Source organism: Phyllostomus discolor, chromosome 8 (genome assembly GCF_004126475.2).
Source record: "Phyllostomus discolor isolate MPI-MPIP mPhyDis1 chromosome 8, mPhyDis1.pri.v3, whole genome shotgun sequence".
NCBI classification, from domain to species: domain Eukaryota; kingdom Metazoa; phylum Chordata; class Mammalia; order Chiroptera; family Phyllostomidae; genus Phyllostomus; species Phyllostomus discolor.
The window spans coordinates 33,847,306-33,868,585 of record NC_040910.2 but is presented as its reverse complement, the minus strand read 5'-3'; the positions used below and the strand labels follow the sequence as shown (position 1 = coordinate 33,868,585).

The 21,280-nt window shown below is 36.9% G+C and overlaps 1 protein-coding gene across 1 annotated transcript in view; it reads left to right on the top strand.

The window, feature by feature from the left end:
• MTMR9 (myotubularin related protein 9) overlaps nt 1–21,280 on the top strand; it is a 35,016-nt gene that overhangs the window by 4,442 nt on the left and 9,294 nt on the right. The window contains exons 2-8 of the mRNA XM_028520794.2: nt 979–1,087; nt 4,513–4,638; nt 10,223–10,396; nt 13,408–13,625; nt 14,714–14,875; nt 19,004–19,145; nt 20,908–21,128. Coding sequence (XP_028376595.1) covers nt 979–1,087; nt 4,513–4,638; nt 10,223–10,396; nt 13,408–13,625; nt 14,714–14,875; nt 19,004–19,145; nt 20,908–21,128 — 1,152 coding nt within the window. The remainder of the gene's footprint in view (nt 1–978; nt 1,088–4,512; nt 4,639–10,222; nt 10,397–13,407; nt 13,626–14,713; nt 14,876–19,003; nt 19,146–20,907; nt 21,129–21,280) is intronic.

Genomic DNA, 21,280 nt, shown 5'->3' with positions numbered 1-21,280 from the left:
CCCCTTTGTTGAACAGAGGTCCTCAATTTTAATGCAAAATTTGTCAGTGCTCTACTCTATGGTTTGTGTTCTTAAAGTCTTACTTTAAGAAGTCCTTTCTTATCCCAAGGTCATTAGATATTCTCCTACATTTTCTTTCATATTAGCTTTCTAGTTTTAGTCTTCATTTTTAGGCCTGTAATGTGTTTGGATTCTACCTTTGTTTCAAGTGTGATAAGTATCCAACTTTGTTTTTTGCACATAGCAAGTCTGTTTTCCTAGACCACCATCTAACAACCCATCCTTGACCGATTTATCATATATCAGGTAGTTTAATGTGTATATATATTATATATATATATTTATGTAATATTTATACAGCTTTTGCTGTGTTCAGTAAGTTTTGTAATGTTGTGTTTTTAATTTGTCTCAAGTATTTTCTAATTTTCCTTGTGATTTCTTAGATCCATTTGTTGTTTAAAAGTGTTGTTTTGAATTCTCATTCTTTTTGTTGTTGTTATTGATTTCCAACTGTATCCCATTGTGGTCAGAGACTATACAGGCAAACATTGTTTTATTATGCTTCACAATGAGATTACAACTTGCTTTGTTGCAATAGCAGCTCCGTTTTGGTGTCTGGGACCGAAACGGTAGTATCTCTAGTGCATGCCTGCTGTCTGCATCTGTGACGAACTCTCAATATGCTAATTATAGATTTTTTTGCTATTCTTTGACGTAAGGCCCCAAATAATCTTTGATAAATGATTTGGTCTAGTATAAATTATATTTGAAATTTTTTTCTATATACATATATTTTTTAATAATTTATGGCTCACATTTTTATGATGCAGTCTTGACTCTTGCTTAATTAGACTAATTAGGGAGAAGAAAGTTGAACATAGATGGTGATTATAACTATATTCTCTTTTCACAGAAATAATCATATGCTTAAAGTTAGAAATATCAATGTTCCTAAGCATAATCTATAATTGTTTACAGATTTGTTGGACCCCTGGGTACCATCATCATAAAATGTAAAGATTTCCGAATAATTCAGCTGGATATTCCTGGAATGGAGGAGTGTTTGAACATAGCCAGTTCCATTGAGGTAAGCATTTTGGAAGCAAAATGTGTGATGAAAATAAATAGTAATGAAAAGAGCCTTGTATTCTGACTCATTGTAGCTCTTAGGTTTCTTCATTAGGTATTTGCTCATGTTCTGTGATTCAAAATATTGAAGACTGACAGGAAAAGCTTCACCCTGACTCATATTATAGGAATGTAACAAGATTTTATTGACATACAGTAGTTTTTAGGTTTACTTATTCTTCCAGGTTTATCCATATTATAGCATGTGACAGAATTTCCTTACCTTTTAAGACTAAATGATATTTCATGTATAAGAAGATGAGCTGAATTGTCTTACATATCTGTCATTTGGAAGTGACACAGTAATGTTGATTCTGCTGAATTTGCTGCCATGAGTAAGAAATGCACGTGGCTTCTAGGCTGTTAGACTGAAATGTGGCCCTGTTATTTGGGCAGGGGAATGCTACTGACCCAGTCCAGTAAAGCATGTGGTTGTTTGTTTGCTTTGTTTCTTTTTTCCAGTTGTAGGGCTGGGTTTTCACTGACATGTGTACATTTCTCTTAATCCATTTTCTAACTTCTGAAGATAGATGGTTGGTGGGTGTTATTGAAGTTGCCCATCGTGAGGAAACAGGGCAAGACTTATTACTCCACTTTCTGATTGCATTACTTAGCTCTGTTAGCATCTGACACTACTCAGTTATTTACTTAGCTGTAGATATTATCTAATGTTCTGTACAAATCAACTGATTATATAGATGCTCTTACAGCTGAAAAGAGGTCATAAACTATGAGTCATCCTCATAATTGGATATCAGAATGTGAACTCTCTATTGTTTTTACAGTTTGGTAAACACACATAGTGAACTTGGTGTCTAGCCTTTACTGTCTTTCAATTCCTCTTCCCGCAATACTTTGACATAATTTTGGAGTAATAAATAAAATTCCCATATAGCATAGTTGAGCTATTTGTAATCAAGAGACCATACACCCAAATATATTGTTTGCAACAAATAGATTCCCATTGGAAGGATAATTGGCAAGTGTCCAGTTTTCTAAATTGTAGCAGGAAGTTTGATGAAGCCTTTTGCTCTGTACTTTCAACTGCTTTTGGGATTGAAATGTTTTTGTTCAGCATTAATGTGTTTAAAGGAAAAGTCCTATCTCTAGTGACATAAAATGTAATCATGACAAGTGTTTATTGTCCGCCAGAGTGGTTGTTGACTTGCATTTAAAATAATAGTTGTACCAGTCACAATGGAAAACAGTATGGAGGTTCTTTGAGAGATCAAAAATAGAACTACCATATGATCTAGCAATTCCATTTCTGAGTATACATACAGAAAAACCAAAATCATTATCCTTAAGAGATAGCTGTACTTGCTGTGTTCATAGCAGCATTATGCTTAATAGCCAAGGTAGAGAAACAACCTAAGTGTTGATGGATGAATGGATAAAGAAAATGAGAGAGAAAGAGAGAGAGAGAGAGAGAGAGAGATTGATTATTCAGCCTTAAAAAAGAAAGTAATCCTGCCATTTGCGACAACATGGATGAACCTGGAAGTCATTATGCTAAGTGAAATAAGCCAGGCAGAGAAAGACAAATACTGCATGGTGTCACTTATGTGTAGAATCTTAAAAAGTAAAGCCAAACTCATAGAAACAGAGAGTAGAAAAGTTGCCAAGGGCTGCGGTGTGGGGAAAATAGGGAGATATTGGTTAAAGTTATGAAGTGTTAGCTATAAGCTGAATAAAGCATGTGGATTTAATGTATAACATGATGACTCTAGTTTATAACACTCTATTGTTTCATTGAAATTTGCTAAAAGATTCTAACTTAAATGCTCTCAAAAACAGCAGCAAAAGGTGATGTGAGGTAATGGTGTGTCAACTCAGTGGGAGAGAGGAATCCTTTCACAATGTGTATGTATTGTGTTGTACACTTTAAATATTTTACAGTTTTATTTATCAATTGTATCTTGGTAAAGCTGAAATTCTGCTAAATATTACAAAGAATATCTTAAAAATGAATGAATGAATGAATGAATGAATGAATGAATAGATGGTTGAATAGCTCTGGCCTACATCAGATGTGAACACTGGCCTTTCTGCTTCTGTTTGGTGTGATTGGCAGCCAAAGACCACATAGAAATAGATAATGGATTAGCGAGCCATGCTTCTCCATATTTTCTGTTTTATGAGCCTTGGGAGGAAGACTTCATGATTTATGTGAAGTAAAAAAGAATAGCTTTAGATGGGGATATTTTTGTTAAACTGCTGAATGATATGTTCAGCCTATTTCTTAATGAGTCATGTGCCTACCCTTTTGCGTCTGATCTTTCTGTGACCAGAAGGAGGTAGCTACCTTTGAGAGTTTGGGGGTATTAGCATGTTGTTGGGCCTACTACCATGCTCCAGGTGTGTGTCTCTATAGTTACTGCAGTTTGAATTATGCTAATTGATTTTGGCACCTTCTTGTCTAGCCATAGAAATGCTTTCCATAATTCCCTTGTCTGAAGGATGAAACTGCCACATGACATGTGTCTGTTCCTCCTGTCTAGTTGGGTTTTCTGGTGTTGTCACCCGGAGCTTAAGTGCTGTAGATGAATATAGGCTCATTGTGGGCCCAGCTTGAAAGTGGGTCAGCACGGCTGGCATAAAGATATGCTGCTACCTGACCAGATGGCATTTCACACTAGGCAGGGGATGAACATTGAGGGAGCATATGTGTGGAACATGTAATAGCTAAAATTGTTTTACAGTGTATTATGTGCCAGGCCCTGCTCTAGGCCTGTCACACACACGTGCTCTGAATGCTCCTAACAGCCCTATGAGGTGGGTGCTGTTATTTCCCCAGTTTTACAGCTGAGGAAGCGGAACATGGAGTGGTTGCATAACTTAATTACTCTTGCACTGGGATCTGGAATTTGGGTCCAGCAGTCTGACTCCAGTCTGACTCTTTGGCATCTAAGCTGTATCATCCTATTTTACAGTTCCTAACAGATGCTGATTTTATATAGTTTAACTTACATGTGTTTATATGGTTGATAACTAGATTTTGAGCCAAGGCTTTACAGACTAACAAAACCTGTTTGTTATCTGATCCACCCCCCAAATATATGGTCTGTTTTATTAGGCTTCATAAAGCGATTCAAGGAGTTATTTCATTTTTCTCCTAGAGTGGGTATGCACATTACTTAATTCTTCTCTTCATTCATCAAATGCTAATTGAGTGCATGTTATGTGCCAAAACCTGGTTAGATGCCGGACGCATGGAAATTAACTTCAATATGCTATAATTGTATCTAGTGATGAATACAATGTTAGAGAAGTGTGCCCATCATTATTAGTTCACATTTGTTTAATGCCAATATGGCCATTAGAAAGTGCTCCAAATTATGGTATATTCCTTTATCCTTTCTTTATTTCCTTTTCACCCCCTAGGCGTTGTCAACCCTGGATTCCATCACTCTGATGTACCCCTTCTTTTACCGGCCCTTGTTTGAAGTGATAGAAGACGGCTGGCATTCTTTCCTTCCTGAGCAAGAGTTTGAACTCTACTCTTCAGCTGTGAGTAGCTTTTCAGAGAACTATGGGTATTGAGAAATAACCCAACACCTTACCTTACTTGCAAAAATAATCACTTTCTTTTGATGAGTAGTAAGGTGCATCTGACTTGCTCATGCCTTTTCTCATAACACTGAACTCAGGGCCCCACCATGTCCTGTTTTCTCTTCTTAGCAGAGCAGTCAGTTTTTATCTTCGATTCTCTTAAAACATGGTACTCTTAACATGTAGTCTCAAATGGAACTATTACTAACACTTTATGGCAGCCTAAAGTTGAATTAGGTTTTTGAGAATTAAATTAACTAATGAAATAAACTGAAGTTCTACATCTTTTCATATGTGTTATTAAGGGATCCTCCCTGTTTTTTTTGTTGTTGTTGTTTTATTTACTTATCATTTTTACTTAGATTAAATCCTTTTTTTCCTAGTGGGCATCTCCTTTTTGGTCTGGCTAATTATTTAAGCGATTTGTATATTTGAATTTCTGTTATATTTTCTTGCAACTTTTGTAATCCAGATTTAATGAGAACATCTTTAATGCCTTGATTTGAGGTGTTAACTTACTGTTGCTAGATTGTAGAAATTTAAGGTAATCAAAGCATGGTCTCTCGTTCAAAGTTTAATAATTATCTAAGTAATCTATACAATAAAGCAAGTGCTGGCAAAAGTATCTACAAGCACAGGAGAAATGACATAATCAAATCTGTGTTATACAAAATCAATTCTGATGCAGGATGCTGAGAAACTGCTTAAGTGTCTACTATAATAATATAAAGAAGATGGTTGGATCAACAGCAGAGGGGTTATAGTGCAGGAAGATTCAGGAAGTAGAATTAAAAGGAACTGGCCACCCGCACTGCATGAGAGAGGTGAAACAGGCAGCGGCATCTGGGATGGTACTGCTAACATGGGAAAGACAGAAAGAGAAGTGTGTTTGACAGGGAATAGGTTGAGTTCAGTTTTGGAGATGGCAGATTTAAGGGGCCTGGATGGTATATATCATTGAATATGTGTAAGAGGTAGTTTAGAGCTTATTTGAGAGATCTATGTTAAAAATGAAAAGTTGAGAGTAATCAATGTATATGCTGTGGAAACCATAGGGAGAAATCAAGATTAACTAGGCAATGCATCTAAAGTGATAAAGGGGCAAAGGATTGAACCATTTATGGGGGAGTGGAGGAAAAAGTCAAGAGAAGAACAAGTTTCAAGGAGGAGGGCATCGACAGTGTGGAAGGCTTCTTATTCATTGTTTGTGTCTCTTCTGGGCTAGAATATAAGTTGATAAAATATAAACTTAAAAGGCAACTTTGAAAATAGATAAAATATTTAGGAATAAATTTAACAAAAGTACAGATCTGTATACTGAAAAACAAACAAAAAAAACCATTGCTAAGGGAAGTTAAAGGACGTATAAATAAATGGAGAGATATACCACGTTCATGGGTTGGAAGACAGTGTGGTTAAGATTAGTAGTGGGCTGACTTATGTAAAGGAGCAGATAGTAAACACTTTAGGCTTCGTGGGTCATGCAGTCTGTTACAACTACTCTACTCTACTGTTACAGCATGCAAACAGCAATGATAATACACCAATGAGTGAGTGGTGCTATGTTGGGCTGGATTTGACTTGACTATAGTTTGCCAACTCTACTAAGATAACTATTTTCTCCAAGCTGATTTATAGATTCGGTGAAATTCTTTTCAATATTCCAATAGAGGCTTTTATAGAAATTTTAAGACAGGATTATCCTAAAATTTATGTGGAAATGCAAAGTTACTGGAATAGACAAAACAACTTTGAAAAAGTAGTTAAAGGATTTATATTTACTTGATTTCAAAATTTACTATAAAGCTACAGCAATCAAGAGAGTGTAGTATTGGCATAACAATAGATATATAGATCAGTGGAATAAAATAGAGAGTCCATGAAAAAAATACAGTAAAAACACAAAGATATATGGGAAAAATAAAATAGAATGTCCAGAAATAATCTCTCTTATTTGCAGTCAATTAATTTTTGCCAAAGGTGCCTAGACAATTCAATGGGGAAAGGATAGCTTTTTTGACTAATGGCATTGGACTAATTGGATGCAAAAATAAAAGATGAACCTAGACCTTTACACCATCCATAAAAATTAACTCAAAAGGTATTATAGACCAAAACATAAAAGTTAAAACTGTAACACTTTCTGAAGAAAACCCAGGAGAAAATCTTTATGAACTTGGACTATACAGTGATTTTTTAGATATGACACCAAATATGACTGAAAGCAGATAAGTGATCTCCTAGTGTTGGATGTGAAGGGGAAGATATGGACTGCAAAAATATACAAGGGATTTTTGTGTGAGGTGATTACAATGTTTGTTATCTTGATTGTGGTGGTGGTTTCACAGACACATACAACTGTCAAGACTTATGAAATTGTGCACTCTGAATGGGTCTATTTTTAATATCTATTTTTTAATAAAATCACAATAAAGTTTATTAAAAAAAGAAAACTTAATGTAAAGGTTAAGTAGCTGATTAGAAACAACTAAAGAGAGAATTAGTGATCTTTAATACATACAAGTAATTACTCAGAATACAGAACAGAGAAACAAGGAAGATGAAAAAAATGACAGAGAAGTTAGAAACTTTCATGAATGATAAAGGAAAAAAAGCCAATACTTACTAAATGGGAATTCAAGAAGATAATAGAGAAAATGGAAGAAAGGCAATATACAAATAGATAATGGTTGAGAATTTTCTAGAATTAATGAAAATCACAAACCCTTGGATTAAGGTACCCCAGGAAATACCATGAAAGATAATCAGAAAGTAATCTTAGATGTGTTGAGTCCAACTATCAAACAGTAAGACAAAGAGAACATCAAAACTAGCCAGAAAGAGGACAAATTGTATATATAGTATAACAAAATTAGAAGAGAAAGAACTAATTTGATAAAATTAAACATTTATTCATGATAAAAACTCTTAGCAGTGCTGGATTTGAAAGGAATTTATTTATTCTGATAAAGGGTAACTACCCAAACCAAAACCATACAAAAAGCAAATCTTTTATCATTCCCGAATTAAAGAGTGAGACAAGACTCCCTCCAGCTCATTGAGTCACGAAGGAAAAATAAAAGGTATAAGGATTGAAATGAAAGTAGCAAAATTGCCATTCTGTGTCTATTATGTACTTGTCTATATAAGAAATAAAAAGAATCTTGAGATTATAGTCATTTGTCTATACCAAACACAATTTTGAAAACATCAATGAAATAAAACTGTGAGGGTTTTAGACCTTTATTGAGAGATTTATAAAGCTTTATTGAAAAAATTAAGAGAGTTTTATTATTTTATTTTTTAAATTTTATTTAATTTTAGAGAGGGGGGGAGGGAGGGACAAAGAGAGGGAGAGAAACATGTATGAGAGAAACACCAATTGATGCCGCTCACACAACCCCTCACTGGGGACCTGGCTGCAATCCAGGCATGTGCCCTGACTGGGAATTGAACCTATGACCTTCCAGTTCACAGGGCAGTGTTCAATCCACTCAGCTACACCAGCCAGGGCAAAAAAATTAAGAACGTTTAAAAAATTGGGGGATACCGTGCTCACGGACAGGGAGACTGAATATTAAAAAGATGTAACTGTCTTCAAATCCATCTATAAAGTCCGCACAATCTGATTAAAACCCCAATGGGATTTTACATGGAACGTGATAAAGGTTACATGATAGAGCAAAGGACCATGAGGAGCCAAGTTACTTTTAAAAAACATAAAGAAGGGAGGAGGAGACTTAGCCTACTAAATATCAAGCTTATTCTAAAAGCTGTGGGACTCACTACAGATAGACCAGTGGGACAGGCTAGAGAGTCCTGTATGTAAGGAAACTTAATGTATGACAGAAGTGGCATTGCCAGTCAGAGATTCATATCATTCTACCAAGTAGGATCAATAAGTAATAAGTAATACCTAATAGTGAAAAGTCAGGAAGTAACAGTATAGTCATGTTTATTTGGAAATTCAGAGGTAAATACATACCCCCCCATACACACAAGCTAAAAGAACAGAAAATTATTGTCTCTGGGGAAAGAAAATTAGGAGATGGGTAAGCAGGGAACAAGTAATTTCCTTTTTCTATATCATGCATCTTTTAGAAATTGTCTTTTTAAAATTGGCAACATGAATAACTTTGAAAAGTGAAATATATAATTAAAAATATGATATTGTAGCCTTTCTGGTGTGGCTCAGTTGGTTGGAGCATTGTCCTGTAAACTGAAAGGTCATAGGTTTGATACTTGGTCGGGGCACATGCCTAGGTTACAGGTTCAGTACTGGTCACGGCAAACAAGAGGCAACCAATTGATGTTCCTCTCCTTCTCTGTCTTGCTCTCTTCCCCTCTCGAAAATCAGTAACTTTTAAAACTATATATTATATTTTAATATATTAATATATTATATAAAATGTCTATATTCCATATATTTAATAATGTTAATATATTGTGTAAAACATATAGTATATATTATATAGTACATAATATATATTGTATGTGGCATATATAATATATGCAACATATTATTACATATGTAATTATAGGAATATAATACTACACATATCACATACATTATATTATATCCTATATAATAAAATATATATTTATATAATATGTATATTTATACATACATGGTATTGTATCTTGTAAAAGTGTTTTAAAAACACTCTTGTCCTATAGTACATCTAACAAACCAGTTTTATCCTACTGGTGCCACAACCTGTGGCCAGTATGATTTACAGGAACATATTAAATTTACATATATATAATTTTATTTACTTCTTTAAAAAGTTTTTTGCAGTCTTCAAGTGGTTTTCATTTTTGATGTTTGAAATAAGTTGTCACTTGATAGTTTTATATTGTATACTTTTTTACTAACTCCTAAGTATAACCTTTCTTAGTGATGTCATTATTCTTTTAAGAAAGATGTTGCCAATCTTTCTACATTTTTCTCCTTTTTAAATAATAGAAAGAAACAAGGGATGTGAAATAAGTGGTACCTCTACTCTCATCTGTTCTGGTTCAGTATTATGTGAAGTATTACAGTCTTTCTGTTGCTGTACTTTAAGAGTGCCATTAACAAAGTAAATGGTCCCCAGAAAAGGATGGATAAAATGATGTTGGCCCTGATAGTTGGATGTACGTAATATATGTAACTTGGAGAATAGAAGACTGAGAATAGAAGATAATAGGAGAAATGTGTGAATCTCTTTCACACATTTGATGGGATGCCATGCGAAATAAGGAACCTGTACTGAAATCATGGTAAAAACCAATAGAGGAAGTTATAGAGCAACACATTTTGCTGAATATGAGGAAGAACTTTCTAGGAACTGGAGATATCTAGCGTTGAAGGAAGTTGACTGCAGAATGGAGCACCTTTTCTGTGGAAGTTTTAAGTATGGAATAGGTATTCTTCTATTAAATTCTTGAGATGGCTTCTTTATTATGTGAAAGTTGATCTCTAGGGTCCTTTAAAATTTTTTGGATTATTTTGTGACATTGAGATACTTGCTTAGCTTTGAAGTATTTTGTGTTTTTTCAGACCAGTGAATGGAGGTTAAGCTATGTCAATAAGGAATTTGGAGTCTGCCCCTCCTACCCGCCAATTGTCATAGTGCCCAAATCCATTGATGATGAAGCTCTCCGGAAGGTAGCTACATTTCGCCATGGAGGACGCTTTCCAGTACTCAGCTATTACCATAAAAAAAATGGAATGGTAAGTATACAGTACTGCTGCTTTCCACTGAAAGACTTGGTTCGAGGATTTTTTCTTAGAAATGCTTCGCTTTCTGTGTGCCTGTCCATCGAAGTGGTTAGTCTCTCCTGCTATCTTTCTTCATTTAAACTTTAGGGAATCAGGAGCAGAGTGTTTCCTGTGATCAGTATGTGACTTTGAATTCTTTCCATGATACTTCTCAGCCTTGGAAAAGCCCAGAGAGGTTCAGCCTCAGGACCCAGTACAAAGGGAACCAATGTTCATGTGCCACTTAAAATAACACTCAGGCAGAGAATACATATTTCTGACCAGAATGATGATAAGATACTTTATTAAAATCATTAAAAATTTTTCTATGAAAGATAAATTGAGCAGATGTTTTTATCTTCAAAAGGAGAAGAGTGACACCTGTCATTAGTCATGACTTAAGTAAACACAGGCATCAGGAATTGAATAGGCAAGTGCTCGCTGTGTATGTGCTTCCCAAATATTTTCTAAACTCCGGTTCTCTCCTCTTGTTTTCTCTCAATCAATAAACTCTACTTCATTTTGAGACCAACAGTAAATTAGAGGATAAATTATAGCCATCTTTCAATTTTTTCCCCGTAATATTAAGTCAAACATGGACATCTATTTAGGATAAAAAGATTTCTAAAAATTTGCTACTTTGGCATCAGGCCACCTGTTTCCTTGCTCGGCAGTATATCTGTTTTAACTAGAGTTCATTGTAAAGTATTTTAATAATTGATGTTAAATATGCTCGTGCACTGAGTCCATTTACATGGTAAGTGCCATCTGAGAGTTATCATCCTCTGGATGATCTTTGCTGATCATGTTAAATTTCAAGGTAGTTAAGATCACAGAATATACTATGGAATTGAGTTGAAATAATTCTAAGCCTGGAGAACATTATGCTAAGTGAAATAAGCCAGTCAGAGAAAGACAAATACCATATGATTCCACTCATATGTGGAATCTAATGAACAAACTGAACTAACAAGGAAAATGGGGACAGACTCATAGGTGGAGAGCAGGATGACAGCTAGTGGGAGATAGTTAGGGGGTGAAGGGATTGAGCAAAAAGGAAAAAGGACTTGTGGACATGGACAACAGTGTGGTGATTGCTGCGGGGAGGAGGTATAAGGGGACAAAAGGTAATGTAAAAGAAATACAATAAAAAAAATTAAAAAAAAACAACCCTAAGCCATTCACCAGGGAAGAGATCAGTATAATAGTTATTGATTTCCTGAGGAAAGTTTCAAAAGAAAACCTTTCAAAATGTATAGTTGGTAGTATTTGGAAACAAGTGGTTAAGAATTAGAATACTGAAAAGGATGAAAGAAGTCCACTGGAGAATAATTAATAACAAGCAGCTTTCAAGATAGTGAAAATGATTCCCTGTAGTGGAGCTTTATCCAGCAGAGCTTTTGTCATGGATAAGAATAATTCTACCAAGACATGATCTGCTTGAGAAGGAAAGGTGGCCAATCTCTCAAAGGAGAAGGGCCTTGAGCCTGTTCCTCAGTGGGCTTTTATTGGGTTTACTTTGCATAGGAGTACAGGGCATAAAGCTCATCAATCATTGTCAGGCAGTAATGATCAACAATAGATAACATTCAAAGAGCTATGAGGGCTTATCAGAGTCAGGGTCAGATAACCAAAGGTCCATGAAACTGGGGAACAAAGTCATTTTAGGCTTGGACCCTTATCATTTAAATTGAGGCCATTCTTAGCAAAGCAGGTTTCACAGGATTTTATACATTCTTTCTTAGGCCTGATCACTCCAGGAAACCGCCCTTTCTAGCACAGGGCCACACCCACCTCCGGCATTTTAGGCTCAAGTCAGATAGGGGATGCAGCCAAGAGATTAGGAGACTTTTTACAGATAGAATGAGGCTATGTCAAAGATAAGGGGTGAGGGTCCATCACCCCCTTTTTCTATAGTCCCCTAAGCCCTTCCCTGATGGCCCCTTCATGACCATGTCTGTCTTAGGTCGTCCCTCCCCTGAGGAATCTTACCCATCATTGGCTAACCAGTCATCTGCCTGGGGCCAAGCAGGGTGAAGTAAAGGGGGCAGAGGCTGTGTCCATACCAGGAGGATAAGCTTTGTCTCCTTAGTGGCTTATGGCCCCGAGGTCTTTTTACTCAGCCTTAGCCATGGGGGGCTATAGCTTCTGAAACTAGGTAGGGTGGTTCCCAACAATTCCCAAAACAAGAATAATGGATAAACTTTTTAAAATATTGCCATTGGTGTCTTTTTCTTTATAATTTTGGCCAACCCTAAGCTTATGTAATTGAGGCCAAAGTTTATTGGTACATAGGTTATTATTATTCTCTTTATTACAGGGCTAGATCAACTAGATAATTATTCATTGACTAATGAATTGTAATATCTGATCTTTTGTTTTTAATTTTAATCATTGTTCAAGTACAGTTTTCTCCCCCCTACTCCCATTCCAGCCCACCCACCCAACCCTCCCCCCTTCCCCCCATTACCCCCCGCCCCTAGTTTTTGTCCATGTGTCCTCCAAATTTGTTCCTGTAAACCCTACCCATTCCCCCCTGAAATTCCCTCTTCTCTCCCGTCTGGTCACTGTCAGACTATCCCCTATTTCAGTGTCTTTGGTTATATTTTGCTATGTAATATCTGATCTTAAAGAGGAATACAATAAATTACAATAAATACAATAAAGAGGAAGTCAGGTGGGGGATGCAGCCAAGAGATTAGGAGACTTTTTACAGATAGAATACAGTAACTTGCACTATGATTTATTATGTAAAAGTATTTTGAGATAGTGGGAAGAAAAGTCATTTGAAAGTGCAAGGCTTATTTTTGTTTTACAATTATTAGCTTTGTCAATACGCAGAAATGTGTCCTTATTTTAGGATCGCTCCATCTCCAAACTGTCACACCATTGTTTTTAAAATACTCTTAATCTAGCTAATTCATTTGTTTTCAAAAACTTTAAAAACAGCTACTATGAAGTTTTAAACTGTATTGTGATTCTAGGTAATTATGCGAAGTGGTCAGCCACTGACTGGCACAAATGGTAGACGGTGCAAAGAAGATGAGAAGCTGATAAATGCCACCCTCAGGGCAGGAAAGCGCGGCTACATCATCGATACCCGATCTCTTAATGTAGCTCAGCAAGCTAGAGCCAAAGGAGGTGGTTTTGAACAAGAAGCTCATTATCCCCAGTGGAGGCGGATTCATAAGTCCATTGAGAGGTAAAAGATTTTGGAAACAGTGGTGGACTCTATTCGAAGCTAATTAGAGTGAGCAAACTCTTAGCTGTTTAGAAATTACCAGTCGATGCATTAACTTAGAGTCCAAAATTGACTGGCTATCCTATCATTTGGTTTTGTAAGCAGAAAACTTACCTTGGATGCCCACAGGTGAGTTTTAGTCAAATAGCACCGTTTCTCTAAGTCAGCTCTGAAATTTTATCACCACAAGATCTGTTCCTCTACTTGTAGATCAGTGGTCACCAAGCCTAAACAGATATGCTACACATAAGTATATTTTCCTAAGTCAGAAGACTTTAGACATTTAACTTTCCCCATTCCCACCTATTCTCACACCCTGTTTCCTCCACCTAGATCATCTCCTGTGTATGCTTGCAGTTACTGGTTTCTCAGTGCTTCTGGGTAGGTGGGTGGGAGTCAGAGCTAATAAAACAATGGGATCTGGCACTGGCTGGTGTGGCTTAGTGGATTGGGCCCAGGCCTGCAAACCCAAAGGTCTCCAGTTTGATTCCTAGTCAGGGCACATGCCTGGGTTACAGGCCAGGTCCCCAGTAGTGGGTGTGTGAGAGGCAGCCCATTGATGTTTCTCTCACACACTGATGTTTCTCTCCCTTATTCTCCCTTCCCTTCTCTCTAAAAGTAAACAAATAAAATCTTTTAAAAAATCAAAACAAAAACAGTGGGATCTGAGCTGACTTTGGGCACCCTACTGACAGCACCAGGTGGATCCACGGGAGGAGGATGGCAGATGTCAGCGACGCTCTGTCTGACTTGCCACAGAACACAGTGCTCCAGCCGTCCCCGCACGCAAATAGTTCAGCTCTTTGACCAGGGTTTAATCTGTTCAGATGAAGAACAGCTTCCTGGGCATTACTGGCATTTAAAACATCTTTACAATCATGTTTAAATATTAATCTTTCAGTATTTAATCCTCAAGTTTTTATACAGCAAGGCAAATATTTTTATACTATTTTGAGCTATTGCACCTGGATTTATTGGAGGCTGAGTTTTTGGTTTGGTTTCTTCCTTCATTGTTTTTTGTTTGTTTTTCTTTTCCTTGTGTTTGAAAGGTACCACATTCTTCAGGATAGCTTAATCAAACTTGTGGAAGCTTGTAATGACCAAACACATAACATGGACCGATGGCTCAGTAAATTGGAGTCTTCAAACTGGCTGACTCACATCAAAGAGATTCTGACAACCGCCTGTCTAGCGGCTCAGTGTATTGACAGGTAGAGTACCTTTCAGCGTTCCAGAATGGGACGCACGCTGCTAACTGGACTCCGCTTTTATCCAGATACGTGTTAATATACTAATGTACATCTCAGAGATATCGTAGGTTCGGTTCCAGACCACTGCAATAAAGCGAGTATCTCAGTAAAGCACTTCACATGAATTTTTTGATTTCCCAATGCATTTAAATGTTATGTTTACCTATACTGTAGTCTGTTAAGTATGTAATAACATTCTTTCTTTTAAAAAAAATGTATATACCTTAATTTTAAAATACTTTATTTAAAATGCTAACCATCAGAGCCTTCAGCAAGCTGTAATCTTTGCTGTTAGAGGCCCTTACCTTCAGTTTGTTAAAAATGCGGTATCTGCAGAGTGCAATGAAGTGAAGCGCAATAAAACAAGTTATGCCCGTATGTTAAAGTTTGTGCCTATTCTATATCTTATGTTCAGATCATTGTATAAATCACTATGTAAGATAGTCAACAGCATTCATTTATTGAAGATGTGTGTGCAGAGTTTGGCATTTAACTGATAATTAGTTTGTTGAATGAATTGTGAACCATGTACATATATGTCTTTGATGACACAAGTTTTTTAGGTACCAAAACCCCACTTTTTTATACAATCTTTAAGTTACTAATCTACCAATTTTCCTTTTCTCAAACTGTGAGTTTTCTTGTATCTTCTCAGAGGGCCAAACTTGCCTTCCTACTTTTGAAATATCAGTGAATGGAAGTATGTAATTTTGTTGCCCAGTAAAATGATCCTTTCTGATCTCCCAGATACCTTATTACAAATTATTTGATGTGTGCTGACATAACAGGATCTCAAGTTAAGCAAATCTGATGGTAGTGATGTAAAATATATGAAGTGATCTTAGTGTATTCCGTCAGTTGAGAGTTGCTAATTCTTGAGCCTTGAGGCAGAAGGCTTGAACAGAGGCAGAGGACTGGGGTAGGTTCTTGCGGACGCTCAGCACGCCCTTTTTAAGAAGGGATTCATTCCCGCTGAAACAATAGGTAGGTATAAGCTATGCCACCGTGTAGTTGGATGCCACTTTTCTTTGAGAATTTGATTTGTTTTATTGATGCCTCCAAACTAGGGAACTACATATGTAATTTTTAATGGGTTGTGAGAAATCATGGGTTAGGTCAGTGGCAGAACCAAGATGTCAGGATTCCCAGGCCATCACTATTCTTTATTTTAGATGAAGCTCATTTATCTAATAAAATATGGGAGTTAAAGACTAACATTATATGGCAAAGAAATGAATAATACAGAATGATGAGATAATAATATTAAGGATTTTGTTTCTTTTTAACTTAAGTTTAAAAGAGTTCCCCTTACATGGTAAGTACAGAGTCTCCTGCTTTCTCATGAAACATGAATGGTGATAGACACTTATCACCATGTTGTCCGAGTCTTCAGCCGCAGGTCTAGGCAGCCCTACGTGCAGAACGTATTTGTTACCTCCACCCTTGTGTGGTTTGGGCCGGCCACCTTAAACAAACAGGAGCTTTCACACTCTTTGGAGAGTTGCAGGTTTTGGTAATTTTCCAATATTTGGTTTCCCTTTTGATATATACATACACATATATACACATACATATATATTTTAGCTTGTTACTTATACCTCTATAAAAATCTGCCCTTATAATTAGTTGCTAAAAATGTAAAAATCAACCTTAAGTAATTGAATTAAATTTAGAATATAACACAGATAACTAAGATATGTATTCGATATATATCAGAAGCCTTAACCTATTTGCTCACGCCCTTTCCAGCCTACTCATTAGATTTCATGCTAAGAATGAGGTTGTTAACATAACCATAAGTTAACACCACGGAGTCTTATTTTTAAATTAAGAGCTCAAACAATTCAGCAACAGACAAAAAGCTAAGTACATCATGTACAGTGTCACAAAAATTGGCAATAACCTTAATGTTCAACCATAGGACTAAGTAAATTGTAGATAATCACTTAACAGAATATTTAATAACCATAAATACAATACTTCTAAAGATGGCATAGGAAAATGAGAAAGTATGTATAATAAAAGTGGGAATAATAAGAAATTACCTTGTGTTAATAGCTATGTAAAGTATATATGTACATAGGAAGATAATTAACAGTAATAAGCAAACATGAAACTTCTATGAAAAAGTGGTGAGCTTATTTTCTTTTGTTTTTCCAAAGTTTTCTTCACTGTCATTTGAACATAAGAGGTGGCAGGAGGTGGGGGACAGGGGAGCTGTGTAGTTCATTGAGTTTTTGTGCTCCCTCCCGTTCTCTGTAGAATAATGGGGTCCCGGACACCTCCCACGTGTCATGGTATTGTTGCCACTGACTTTCTAGATTGATTTTTTAAATGTTTTTTAAAATTTTTTCTTCCTGTTTCATGTTTCTCAAAGTATGGTTCAAGACTTGTTTCCCAGATCCATTCCAGTTTTGAAGCCGTCTTACAGTCAGCTAGCTGATGGTGAAAGGTAGAATCGAGGTCAGAGAGATACAGAAAAATAATTTTAAGTGTTTGTTTCTAGGTTTGATGAGAAAAGCCTTTTTAAAAAATCCAAGAGGGTAATATGCTATTTTTGTCACTTATAAACCACAAAAAGTTTGGATCTCTGTTTGGCTTTAGCAAAGCTGCAATTAGAGACTTGACTTCTTGGTTTCCTTTTTATTCCCTCTCTCTCTCTCTCTTTTTTATTCTTGTTTATTCTATTACAGTTGTCCCATTTTTCCCCCTTTGTCCTGCTCTACCCAGCCCACCCCCCACTCCCGCAGTCAATCCCCACACTGTTGTCCATGTCCACAGGTCATTCATTGAACATGTTCTTTGGCTACTCCCTTCCCCTTCTTTCTACCATTCCCCGCTCCCCCCTCTGGCAGCTGTCAGTCTATTCCATGTTTCTGTGTCTTTGGTTTTGTTATGCTTGTTATTTTATTTTGTTCATTCGATTCCTCTTATAAGTGAGATCATATGTTATTTGTCTTTCACTGCCCAGCTTATTTCACTTGACATAATACTCTCCAGTTCCATCCATGCTGTCCCAAAGGGTAGGAATTCCTTCTTCCTTTATGCTACATAGTAGTCCATTGTGTAAATGTACCACAGTTTTTTAATCCATTCATGTACTGATGGGCACTTAGGCTGTTTCCAGCACTTGGCTATTGTAAATAACGCTGCTATGAACATTGGGGTGCATAAGTTCTTTTGAATTGGTGTCTCAGGATTCTTAGGGTATATTCTCAGAAATGGAATCACTGGGTCAAAGGCAGTTCCATTTTTAGATTTTTGGGGAAATTTCATACTATTACAGTGGCTGTACCATTGTGCATTCCTACCAACAGTGCACTAGGGTTCCCATTTCTCCACGTCCTCACCAGCACTTGTTGTTTGTTGATTTATTAATGATAGCCATTCAGACAAGTGTGAGGTGATATTTCACTGTGGTTTTATTTTTCATCTCTCTGATGGCTAGTGATGTTGTGCATTTTTTCATATGTCTATGGGCCACCTGTATGTCCATCTGTATGTCTATTCAGGTCGTTTGCCCATTTTTTTAAAAAGATTTTATTTATTTATTTTTAGAAAGATGGGAAGGGAGAGAGAAAGAGAGGGAGAGAAACATCAATGTGTGAGAGCTACATTGACCAGTTGCCTCTCGCACATCCCCAACCAGGGACCTGGCCTGCAACCCAGGCACGTGCCCTGACTGGGAACTGAACCAGCAACCCTTTGATTCTCAGGCCAGCGCTCAATCCACTGAGCACACCAGCCAGGGAACTTTGCCCATTCTTAAATTGGATTGTTTGTCTTCCTGGTATTGAGTCATTATTAGTTCTTTATCTGGTTTGAAGAAAGCCTTTTAATCAACTATTAAAGCAGAAAAGGTAAGTGCCTACTGTGTATATTAAAGACTGCTTTTTGTTTTTGTAAAGGAAGAAAAATTTTAGCTAAAAGTTTCCAAAGGAAGCTCTTTTCAATATGCCTTATTTAGACTCTAAACTCGATAGGGCAGAGCAGAATACATAAGACTTTGTACCAATGAATGTTTAGTATTAGCAGATTCAGTAGACCATGTTGAGAGTATCCCCTTTGTACTGTGAATTACCCCATCAGGGAAGGAGCATCCATACTGATTCATGGAACAGAAGGAACTGATTCCACACTCCAGGTTACCTCCCTGGCCCAGATCATCTTGGAACCAAGGAGCAGGACCATCCGTGGTTTTGAGGCCCTGATAGAAAGAGAGTGGCTGCAGGTGAGAAAAGCTATTTTGTGTGCAGAGGAGCTGTTAATCATTGATGCTGTGATCTTGGTTTGTGGAAGTGGATATAATGTATGAAATTTTGATTAATTAAAATGTTTAAATTGTATGTTCATTCTCTAGGGGACGGTGAGTTTATCTTCCTCTCAATAAATGGTTGTAATATTTACTGCCTATTAATTTCTGTGTGTATCTTTGCTTATGTTGCTCATTTAGCATTTGGTTCCCTTTGACTCTTATTAGTGGTACTTTGTTACCCACAGGGAAAATGCAGAGAATGTAAAACATAGTGTGTCTTCCAGAGCTTAGTCTTGTTAGAGATAAGAGGCATAAACACCAGGGAAGGAGGAGTAGGGATCTGTAATTACAAGGCGTGTGCTTTTTGATGTTCACCTTTTGCTGTAGTCTAGCTCCATCCTGTCTTCTTCCCCAGCCTAGTGAAATTCTCCTCATCCTTTAAAATACAGTTAAATGTCTTCACCTTCCTAAAGCCTTGGGAACCTTAACCTCCTTCACAGATAGAATTGGTCCACTCTCTTTGTGCATTGTTTCCTGAACTAGACCAAAATAAAGTGAGTTCTTTGAAGTCAGGGCACCTTGGCCAATTCATCTGTTTGCCCTTAGGACACAGCACTGTGGCCACTTAAGGCTGCATGACAACCCCGAAAGAAAGATCTCATAACGTAGACTGAAATCCCCTATGTGAGAGATTAATTTGTGAATGCATATACTGTGTAATTTATGAACAGTTGTTAAAAAATGAATGTTTAGATAGATCTTGGAAATGAAAGTATCTCTGAAGAAAATAATTTCTGGCCCTCCTAGTTACATTTGGATTTATTGTGTGTTAATGCTGTGTGTACCATATCTACCCTGCCGGACTGCTGACCTTCCTCTTGTTAAGTCAGACCATCCTAAATCATGGTGGAAGTCTATTCAGCCATGTTTTTATAACATAGAACAAACAAACGAGTATGATGTACTTATATGTTATCATTTTAATTGCATCAAAATCTCATTAGCCCCTGAAAAATGATCATGGTATTATCTTTGTCACACAGATGGACCCAAAGGTAAAGCAGGTCTGTGAAATACCTAAAACGGTATGATTTGGGATAAGGTCAGTACTCAGGTTCTGAGTGGGCCAGAGCCGAATGATTCCTACATTTCCTTTGGTCAGTAGATGGCAGGCTCTTCCAGTTCTCTTGTGGAGAAGAGGGAAACTACGGAGTGCTTTCTCTCTAATAAAAGGGTATTCATAAAGATTGAAGGTAACTCCTTTCCCACATGCAACTAAAGACAGCATCAGGAGTGCCCTTACAAAGTTTGTCTGTTACAGCCCCATGTTTATCTCCATTTAGTGGTGAGGCTCACGTAGCTTACAGTAGTCTACAATGCTTTGGATAGGTAGAAGGTGAGAGCCATCCTTCATTTTGTACCTGAAGAGCTTAGGTTCTTTGACTTTGCTCCAGATTAATGCAGACCTAGAAAAATGTTTATCATCACTGAAGTTCATTATTCTTCCATTTGCCATTCTAAGGACACTTGTGATTCTTATGGCAGTGTCTTTACTGTACAACCTTGTGAAGTATTTGGAAATTACTTTGAACCAAGAAATCATTATTCTAAACAGCAGTTACCAAAATTACACGATGTTCCATTTGATAAAAGTTTCACTGCACCTACGTGAAATAATGTTCATAGAATGTGGGATCTCACTAGGAAATGACTGCCACATTTTCATCTTTTCTCGTAGGCTGGTCACCCGTTTCAACAGCGCTGCGCACAGTCAGCCTATTGTAATAGTAAGCAGAAGTGGGAGTCGCCTGTATTTCTTCTCTTCTTGGATTGTGTGTGGCAGATACTTCGTCAGTTCCCTTGTTCTTTTGAATTTAATGAGAATTTCCTCATCATGCTCTTTGAGCACGCTTATGCCTCACAATTTGGAACATTTCTGGGCAACAATGAAAGCGAAAGGTGGGTACACTGCTCCCATAGTGGCCATTTCAATGTAAGTTTTTTGGCCACTTCCTACAAGAGACCAGGGTTTGGTTCCACATTAATGCTGCTTAGAAGATGGTGGAGATTACATTTAGTATAAATCACATGAAGTGTATGCTTATTTTGAG